The sequence below is a fragment of the Carlito syrichta genome, unplaced genomic scaffold (genome assembly GCF_000164805.1).
Source record: "Carlito syrichta isolate Samal-C Ts95f unplaced genomic scaffold, Tarsius_syrichta-2.0.1 Scaffold302538, whole genome shotgun sequence".
Lineage (NCBI taxonomy): Eukaryota > Metazoa > Chordata > Mammalia > Primates > Tarsiidae > Carlito > Carlito syrichta.
The window spans coordinates 110,960-121,512 of NW_007246634.1; the positions used below are offsets into that span (position 1 = coordinate 110,960).

The following is a 10,553-nucleotide window of genomic DNA, read 5'->3' on the forward strand; positions in this document are numbered from 1 at the left end:
CCTGTAGTTCCAGCTACGTGGAAGGCTGAGGCGGAAGGATCGCCAGAGCCCAGCAGGTCGAGGCTGCGGTGGCCGGGAGCGGCCACTGCACTCCAGTCTGGGCGACAGAGTGAGACACCAACTCAGAAAAAAAAAAAGAAAAGAAATCATCAGTCAGAGCAGCAGAGTGACAAACACATCACAGCTCGTGTCTGCACCCTCCTGACCCCCCTCCTGCCACACTGTGTTGTCTCCCTGTTTCTGAATTCAGACATTCACGTGAATGTGTAAGTTTCATGTCATTTTTGTAGTTCTGAGCTTTATTGTTTTTGTGTGCTTGCTTAGGGTTTACTGCGCAACAAGCAGAAATCATTGTGTCTGCATTGGTCAAGATCATGGAGGCCAACATGGATATCATCTACAAAGACATGGTCACCAAGATGCAGCAGGTTAGCTTTGTGGGGTGGCTTAGCACATTAGAAATCTGAAGGGGGGATATTATTTGTAGTAATATTTTAATGTAATTTTTTGGATAATATTTGGTTGAAAATTATATAGCAATTTTATCCATGGTTGAGAAGCAGAAGATCACAGTAGCATAAAAAATATTGATTCAAAGCTATTTAGTCAACTGTTGTAGAGTCATTATGCTGGAAAGCTCACTGTGCTTGGAAACTGACTATTCCAGTCAAACATTCTTTCATAAATGGAGATATGGCAGAATTACAGTGTGATGTATACAGTATCATGTTCTTGAGTCCTCAGAACCGCCACCCTTTTAACTGTGACTCTCTCAGTAGTAATAATACAAGATGTGTTGTTACTCTTTTCTCAGTTTAGAATACTGAATCTCTTCTCTTGTCTTTGTTCTTCTAGTGTCTCATTAAGGCGACAGCAGGTAGAGACAACAGGAACTGGACTTCCTAGGATAGACTAGATAATTTGTTGTGTTTTTTCCTTTCCTAGGAGATCACACTTCAGCAAATAATGTCTCAGATTGCTAATGTGAAAAAGGATATGATTATTTTGGAGAAGAGTGAATTTTCAGCCCTCAGAGCAGAAAATGAGGTAAAGATATAGAACCACTCACACTTATAAACTGTATTATGTTAAGACATTGAGAAATAATGTACTCACACTTATAAACTGTATTATGTTAAGACATTGAGAAATAATGTACATGCACAGAAAAGCACGCACAAGTGCACATCTCCATAAATTTTGACACAACGTGCACTCCTGAGCAGATAGAGAAGTAGAGCGTTACCAGCACCCCAAGAGTCCTGCTCCTGTCTCGTCTGATTGTTCCTGCCTTGGAGGAATCCCTGCCCTGACTGATAGCACTGTGGACCCGTTATGTCTATTCAGGAACCTCACTTGATGGCATCACACAGAGTGTCTTGTAGCAACAGGTCTTTTTTTCTTCATTGTCTGTAGTATCGTAGGAATATGCTGCGCCATTCTATTGTGATGTATGAGGAGGAACCTCCAAAAAAAGAATTTATTTATAAAATATTGTGTATTTATTCTTTTACATTTAAACTTCAGTCACCTTCAAAGTACTCTCCGTCTGATGCAATACACCTATCGAGATGCTTTTTTCTGCTGCTCAAAACGGTTTTTGAATTCATCAGTTTTGATGCCTTCTAGTACTTCTGCTGTTTTTTGTTTTACCTCTTCCACCTTGGCAAAACGTTTCCCTTTGGGGACTTTTTCATATGGGGAAACAAAAATATCTCTCAGGACGAGATCAGGTAGATAAGGAGGGTGGGACACAGGGTCATGCCATCTTTGGTCAGAAACTGCTGAACACAGTGCACTGTGGGCTCATAAGTCACCCATGATGAAATGGGCAAATACGTTGAAAGATGCTCCAGAGCAATGTCACTAAAGCTGAACGCAGCCTCTCACAGCAGCACTAGCTGGTACACTGATGCTGGTGGGTTCCTAGATCACTTACCAGCAAAGGAAGGCTGTACTACAAGGGGCCTGCCCTCCAAAAAAATAATTCCGGTTTTTCTGGAGAAACCCCCCCCATAGATTCAAATTGTTTCCAGGATTGGTATTCATGGCTAAGTGCTGCCACAAAATATCCCTTTTGTTTCTTTAGCAGCATATAGGATCCACATTTCAGTAAGGCTTTCTGTGCATCTTTATTTTCTAAAGTCCCATATGGGAAGGCCATTGGTGGCCTGTTGATCTTAGTCTCATGTAAAATCTTCTAGCAAAAAGGTGAAGTCTCAGGCTTTCAAAGTTGTCTTAGAAATCAATTATTTGAGAACAGAACAAGCTAAAAGAAAAAGTGGAGGAAGTAGTAAGAAAAGCAGGGTCGCTGAAGGCCAATGTGTAAGCTAAAAACAATTTTGTTACTAATTTTATGGAACCTGCAAGCTGATTTTAAGATACACACATGAACTGTTCAGTTAATGTTGTGTTCTGAATATAGTCAAATTTGTGTTGAATGAGGTAAGAATTTGAAGTACTTGTGCCTACATAAATGTTGTTACTTGTTGGTTCCCAAGTTTTATATTGTTCTTCTGACTTTCTAAATATATCCCTGACTTGCTTCTTTTTCATGTGTTTTTAGAAAATAAAACTCGAACTACATCAGTTAAAACAACAAGTGATGGTAAGATTCTCTTTCTGATTAATGACCTGTTTGTAATTATATCAGCTTATTAATACATATACCAGAAATACATGTTTTTAAAAACTCACTTCTATGTGAAATTTTGTGTAATATGCCTCAAAAGAACACACTGGAATATTAGCTAAGGACATTTAGCCAATGAATGAATTATTGATGTCTGTAACCAAATTCATTTAAAAAATTACATTCTAGGAGGAATTATATCATTTTTAAGTCAAAATTTTTCTAAAGTAGCCTCACAGTAGCAACCTTAGGTTCTCTTAGAAGAGACTGTCTTTAGAAAATTACACATTACTTTTTAAAATACTTTCTGTGCCAACTGTTTAATTTTTTTTTTTTTTTTTTTTTTTTGCGTTGGAGTTTCACTCTGTCGCCCAGACTGGAGTGCAGTGGCCGCTCCCTGCCACCGCAGCCTCCACCTGTTGGGCTCTGGAGATCCTTCCACCTCAGCCTTCCAAGTAGCTGAAACTACAGGCACATGCTACCATGCCCTGCTAATAATTTTTTGATTTATTGTAGAGATGAGGTCTCGCCAGGTTACCCAGGTGGGTCTCAGACCCACGGGCTCAGGCAATCCACTCACCTCAGCCTCCCAAAGGTGCGGGATTATAGGCTGAGCCACCGAGCCCAGCTGTTTAATATTTTTAAGTGAAAAAAACATTGATGTTAAGAAAAGATTTTATCCAGATGTGTGGGCTCTCACCTGTAATCCCAACACTTTGGGAAGCCAAGGCAGGAGGCTGGGAATTCAAGACCAGCCTGGACAATACACCCAGACTTCCTCTCTGTGTAAAAATTTTAAAAGTAGCTGGGTATGTTGGTGTGTGTCTGTAGTTCCAAATAGTCAGGAGGATGAGGCAAGAAGATCTCCTGAGTCCCAGAGGTAGAGGCTGTAGTGAGCTATGATTATGACACTGCATTCTAGCCTGCATGACAGAGCCAGGCCCTGTCTCTTAAAAATAAAGAAGAAAATATTTGCCAAGTACCAGAGAAAAGACCTTATTTAAACCAGAATTTAATATTTTGCTTCTTTCAGTTCATCTTAGGTTTCTAAAATTGTCTAAGAAACAGCTTTATTTGCAGATTCCACTTGGAGATTATTTGGGGACCCTTGAGGTTAAAAGCAGCAATAACCCACTCTAGACTGGCTTATACATGAAAGGGGGTGATTTGTATATGTGGCAGGAAGCCCTGAGCCAGAGATGACTCCATACATGCCTTGACCAGAGTCCCCTGATGTTATGAGGCCCTCAGTTAGTTCCTTTGGAAATCTCTGGCTGTGCCCTTCCCTGGGCTGGCTCCTTAGAAGATAGGCAGAGGAGGAAGGGGCTCAGCTTTGTGTCCTGAGGGTTTGGATTTCTTACCTGGGATTTCTCTTTATTGTTTACCTTCCTACTAGGATGAAGTGATCAAAGTCCGAACAGATACCAAATTAGACTTCAATCTAGAAAAAAGCAGAGTAAAAGAATTGGTATGTTCGTTTGTTAACAATAAATTCTGAATTAATTTCTTTTTGGGAGAATGCTTGGTTAAGTCTTAAGTTCATATACAGATCACACATATACTGTTCAATATACCTACTTTTTGGTGTTAGACAGTTTTTCTTTCTTTTAATTGTATTTTGGATTAGGGCTCAAATTTGATGCTTTCAAAAGTAACACTGCAATCTTGGCCAAATTGAGTTTAAATAATTTGTTTTAGTAATATTAGACATGTTACATAGACATTAATAAAGAAATTAAACTCAATTTTGATCTGCTTAATACTTAAATCTCCACAGGCCCCAGTCTTTAAAAGTTAAGTTGATTATCTCAGAGTTGAATAACATTAAATTATTAATATAAAATAATAAGTCCTACACTGAAATTCAAGATTAAAATGGATTTCTATATTGTCTTTTAAATACAGTGAGATGTTGTATGTCCTCATAAAGGTATGTGTAAGGTTGCCTCAAGTGATTTTTAACCCTGTCTGGATATTCACCTGTCCTCTTGCTCAGACTTTATTCAATTTGGTAACATTAGTCAGACACCTTTTTATTCTTGGCCTAATAAGAAGCATAGCATATAGAGCATTTTTCACTAACACAAAACTGAATACACATGCAGCAACTGAGTACTCACCTGTGTTCATTGTCTTCCCATTTTTTAAATTTGCTTTTAATTAAAATGTGCTGTAATGATAAATTAACCTAATACTGAAATTCAAACAAGTAAACTACTTGTGCTTTGAAACTGCCCCTGGATTTCAAGAGTTAAGCACCAGTATGAAAAATAATTATTATGGCCATGTAACCTGTCTTTCTATTCTTGAACACTTTTCAGTCATGAAGATTAAATCTTTACCCTGTTATTACTAAGATATTTAACGACCACAAGTGTATGCCTAGTATTTAGAAGAGGAGAAACTCTTTTGGTTACCTTTTTCCCTGTGGGTTGTGTACTGAGGAAAAACTCTAAATTCACTTGACTTTGTAGATGATTATGTGCCTGTAGCTAACCAAGCTGAGAAGCACTAGGTTGGAAAATATAATACTAAATAGAGGATTAAAACCAGTGAATGTATTTGTTTTACTAACCTAGCTGAGAAGTTGTTCTTGGTAATCCTAGACTGAGATTACTCTGAAGCACAGGTGGTAATATATTATGCAGCTAGTATGCATGTTACATGCATTGAAGAAGAGCTATTTGGCCCTCTCATTCTCTTGGTAGATTAAATATCAAATTAATTTAACTGTGGTATTTGCAGACAGTTTCAAAAGAAGTATGATACATAATGTAGATTTGAGGTGCAGGGAGATGGAGACATTTTTTTTTTTTTAAATCATGGCAGTGTCAACATTTAGGCTTTTCTCTTGTGGATAAATCAATAATTGTGTTAGTGAAGACAAGAGTTTAAAGGTGCAAAAAAGTCCAGTTCCACACTGCCCTCTAGTGGCAATTGATGCATCGTGCTCTCCTGGCCTAAAACCCTGACATTTAATGTGCATTGTTCTTTGGTTTTGTGACTAGTCTAAAGCAAACTAAGATTTGCGGTTTGGGGGCTTTTCAGGGTTTTTTGTTGTTCGTTTTTACTTTTTAAATTCTCAACAGTGCTATTTTTATACTTTATCTCCCTCATAGTTCCAGGAGGACATTATATAGCTAGGAAGTTTCTGTATTCCTCAAGACATGAACTTTTTCCCTCAGGACAATGTTAATTTAGACTTTACAACTTGGCGACACCTCATCTCTACAATAAATCAAAAATCAGCCGGGCGTGGTAGCGCATGCCTGTAATTCCGGCTACTCGGAAGGCTGAGGTGGAAGGATCGCCCGAGCCCAGCAGGTTGAGACTGCAGTGGCCGGGAGCGGCCACTGCACTCCAGTCTGGGTGACAGAGTGAGATTCCAACTGAAAAAAAAAAAAAAAAAAATTACAGATTGTCATTTGCTCAATTAAATCCTAATGCCCAGTACTAAGGAGATAAGTCTGATTTCTGACTTAGTATCAACGAAACTGCACTAAGTCTTTTCACTGACATTACTAGCCAAAGGCAAGATATTTTAATTCTAGATAGATTTAATCAGTTCCTTTAGTAACACTGAACTGTAACTGCACCCAAGTGTATTTTTTAAATTTACTATTAAAACCAATATGTGGTGATGTAGCATATTTCTTGTATTTATGTATTTACATTGTGTTTTATAATCACAGCACAATGTCTTTGTCAAAGAATAAAATTCCAGCCGGGCTTGGTGGCTCAGCCTGTAATCCCGCGCCTTTGGGAGGCTGAGGTGAGTGGATTGCTTGAGCCCGCGGGTTCGAGACCCGCCTGGGCAGCGAGACCTCATCTCTACAATAAATCAAAAAATCAACTGGGCGTGGTAACGCATGCCTGTAATTCCGGCTACTTGGAAGGCTGAGGCGGAAGGATCACTGGAGCCCAACAGGTCGAGGCTGCGGTGGCTGGGAGTGGCCACTGCACTCCAGTCTGGGCGACAGAGTGAGACTCCAACTCAGCAAAACAAAAAACAAAACAAAAAACATACATTTGGTAGTGCTACCGACTAGCCTTGTTCAGTACCAGCAAAAAAAAAAAAAAGAGTAAAATTCCTCACAGCTATTTTTTCTCTAACTGTGTATCTTTCCTGTCTTTTATTTAAGCCTTAAGTAGTGACCTGTTTTACTTGTAGTTATGATAGGATAGCTCCTAAATTGAGTTGTGTCTCTGTCATTGTCAGCCCTCATAAAAATAAAAATAAAAAACATATGGCTCAACATCCATCTAAATTGGTCCCAGGGAATGCTGTTGTCAGAGTGGGAGGGACTGAAAGACATGGCAGTGAAGACAGGAAAAGAGGAACATGGCAGAGAGGTGACAGGTGACAAAAGGGGGTCCAGATGTTGGAAGAATGAGTGGGTGTGAATAAGAAACATCAAATAACAATGTAAAGAAAGCGACAGGTAGCTCCTTTATCCCAGAGGCGATCTGTTGGTGTTACCTATTCTAGAAAGTACTGAGTGCTGAGTATTTAAGGCACCAGAGAAGGAGAAGAGAGGCGTAGTTCAGGATCTAACCTGTGTTACATGTTTGTTTCAGTATTCACTAAATGAAAGGAAACTGCTAGAACTGAGAACAGAAATAATGGCATTGGTAAGAAATGTGATTTTTATTTTTCTTTGTCATTTTATTCCTTTCTGCTTCATCCCATGCATGGCTGTTTGTAATTATGTATTATAGAAAGATTTATGCAGGTTTAGTGATGCTTAAAAATTTTACTAAACTACATGCAACATGAAAATGGCCGTCTTAAGCACCATTAAGTATGCAGTATGAGTAGTATTAAGTACTTTCATATTTTGGGGCACCCATCACCCCTGTCCATCACAGAACTCTTTTTATTTTACAAGACTGAAATTCTATACCCCTTAGACAGTAACGCCTTGTTCCTCCTTCCCCAAGCCCTTGGCAATCACCATTCTACTTTGTATCTCTGAATTTAACTATTCTCGATACCTCATATAACTAGAGTTATATAGTACTTGTCTTTTTGTAACTGGTATTTCACTTAACATAATGTTTTCAAGATTCATCCATGTTGTTGCAAATGGTAAGTTGAGTTTTTCTTTCCTTTTAAGGCTGAGTTGTATTCCATTATATGTAAGGACCATATTCATCTGTTGATGGGCACTTGAGTTGATTCCACCTTTGGGTGTTGTGAATAAGGCTGCAGAGAACATGGGTGTGCACGTACCTGTTGGAGTCCCTGCTTTCAGTTCTTTTGGGTATATACCCATAAGTGGGTGTTATAAAAGTTTTTCATTTAACAAAATATCTTAATGAAAAATAATTATCCTAATGAAAAATTTAAATTTTAAATTTTCTTAATGAAAGTTTTATTTTAAAAGTTTAAATCTCCATCATTAAAGAATGGATTTGTCTAATGTTTTTATATTATAGTTTTTACTTATGACATGCAGGACTCCCTTTCCATCCTGTGTTACCTGGGGGCTCTGAAGCCACAGAAATTTTCCATGCGAGAGCCCTAGAATAGTGGAATATTCCTCTGGAGTACTGTTCTATGCCTCCAGGCACTTGTTGCCTTATTCCCTTGCCTGCTAGCCGCAGGGAACTACTTAGGTGCTCTAGGAGTTTTAGTGAAGCCTTCTCAGTGTTTTTATGCATTAATGCAATCACACAGCCCCTTTACAGCATCAACCAAACCCACTGCCTTTGGGAGGCTAATTATATATCAAGTTTGACTGTATAGTATTTGAGGAAGGACACAAATTGGACGCTGGTAGCCAAGCCTCATAGTAATGAAACTCTTGATGCTTGAATTGCGAAAGAAGAAACCTTCAAAAAACTGTGACTAGAAAGAGTGTCAAGACAAGCACTGCTGCTTTTAGATTACCTGAGGCTCCGTTCATTTCTTGCAAGCATTTCCGTGTTCACCGTGCACCTTTCACTGAGGAGGATTTAGAAGGATGAGACGTAGTCATTGCCATTGAGAACAGATTGGCTTCATAATGCGACATCATAAGTAGAATAACCTAGAGCTTCCAAAAACTTTTTCACATAGATCATCACATCTGATTTCCTAAACAGCCTATGTGAAGGCAGAGCCAATGATATATTTTTTTCCCCAACAGAAGATAACTGAGGCCCGAAGAGGTTAAGGATTCTGACCAGTGCAGCATCGTGTGAGGATGGTAGAATGAAGACTAAAGGCCAGGTCCCCTTAGTCTTTCCTGAGCCTCCCTGTGACTTCCCCCTGTCAGGAAGGAGCTGGGAGGGAACACAGACGGGACGGGGCAGTGTTCTAATGCTGTTATTCTCTTTGTTTTGAAAGCATGCCCAGCAAGACCGGGCCCTCACCCAGACAGACAGAAAGATAGAAACTGAGGTTGCTGGCCTCAAAACCATGCTTGAGTCGCACAAGCTTGATAATATTAAATATTTAGCAGGTAAGCTATTTAATATCTGAGTATTTAAAACAACATGAAAATAAGTCAAATTGATACAGTAAGTCGGTGACAGATACCGCATTGCGTTGATTTATACACTTTAAAAAATATTCTAGCATCTCTGCAGTTAGAAGTCACCAAAGAGGAAGAGAGAGGAGTTAACAGTTTCCAGTAGATGGGAGTATCATACTCTAAATGGCACTTATTCCTTCTTAGTAGTAAATAAAGTAATGGTGTCCTTTACAATTGATAGAATTTTATATGTGGTAAGATAGTTTATGTAGTATTTGGGGAAAGATACAAATTGGGCCTTTGTAGCCAAGCCTCATAGGAATGAAACTCTTCATACTTGAATTGTGAAAGAAGAAAGCTTCAAAAATTGAACTATTGTTATTTGGGATTTTAGTGAAATTCAAAGCAGGGACTATTTTATGGGTAAAATGGAAGTTTGTGTTGAGTGTGACCTCTCTGCTTCAGTGAGTGACATTCCTTTTGGGGAGTTATTTTGCTGATTCATGTACCCCTCCCAAAAAAATTAGCCATTTTTCAAGTCATATTTAACTTTTGGATGAATCAAAATTTTAAAGTTACATTATTTAACTTCATTTATCTGCATTATTTAACTGTGAAGTTTTGCTCTTTACATGAAAGTATGTGCCCCTATATACACATACACATACTTTGTGACCATGGGATTTTGGTGATTCTAAACTTTTTTCTTTGAAAAGTTTTCTTGAATATTGGTTACATGTATACTTTGAAGATGATTTCAAGGTGTGAGGTTTGTTTCTTTAATAGGCAGATTCTTTTTACAGAATGGCACATTGGGGAACAATCTAAGTTTCTAGGTTTTCTTTTTTTAATTTTCTTGGCAGATAGGTGAATACATGTGTTTTCTTAATGAAAAGATATTCCCTCAAGTACCTGTTAATAAAACTAATAGTACTCTCAACTATTTTTTTCTTACAGGATCTATATTTACGTGCCTAACAGTAGCACTGGGATTTTATCGCCTGTGGATATAATAAAGTGTCTATTTAAAGAGATTTCTGTTGTTTTGCCTTAAGAATATCAGATTTTTATCTCTTTTTTTATTTAAAATTTTAACCCTGATTTTGACTTAATGTATTTTATTTTTGTGTAAATTTTGGGCAAATAACCTAGGTAAAGATGTCAGGAATTCCATAATCATTCCTTCCACCTTTTCTGCGTAGTTGACTTTGTGACTGAGTGGTGGACAGTGCATTGAAGACTCCACGCAGCTGGACTAGTGAGCCTGGCCTAATCTGTGGTGCATTCCAAGAGTAAACATGTGTAATTCTCCACAGTTTTATATCTTTTGTCACATAGAGGATTCGGGGGTCTATGGAAAGGGCACAGTGGCTTTAATGCATGCTGAAGAATCGTTGAAACAGAACCAAGAGCTCCAGACCCTCTTCCAGTGGCCCAACCCTCCACATCAGCTGGTCCCAGTA

The 10,553-nt window shown here is 38.5% G+C and overlaps 1 protein-coding gene across 1 annotated transcript in view; it reads left to right on the forward strand.

Annotated features, from left to right (window-relative positions):
• Window positions 1–10,124, forward strand: part of LOC103259155 (mitochondrial calcium uniporter regulator 1) — a 70,786-nt gene extending 60,662 nt beyond the window's left edge. Inside the window, exons 5-11 of the mRNA XM_021711738.1 lie at window positions 325–428; window positions 946–1,047; window positions 2,567–2,608; window positions 4,029–4,100; window positions 7,211–7,264; window positions 8,964–9,078; window positions 10,048–10,124. Coding sequence (XP_021567413.1) covers window positions 325–428; window positions 946–1,047; window positions 2,567–2,608; window positions 4,029–4,100; window positions 7,211–7,264; window positions 8,964–9,078; window positions 10,048–10,103 — 545 coding nt within the window. The 3' untranslated portion in view covers window positions 10,104–10,124. The remainder of the gene's footprint in view (window positions 1–324; window positions 429–945; window positions 1,048–2,566; window positions 2,609–4,028; window positions 4,101–7,210; window positions 7,265–8,963; window positions 9,079–10,047) is intronic.
• The last annotated feature ends 429 nt before the right edge of the window (window positions 10,125–10,553 follow it).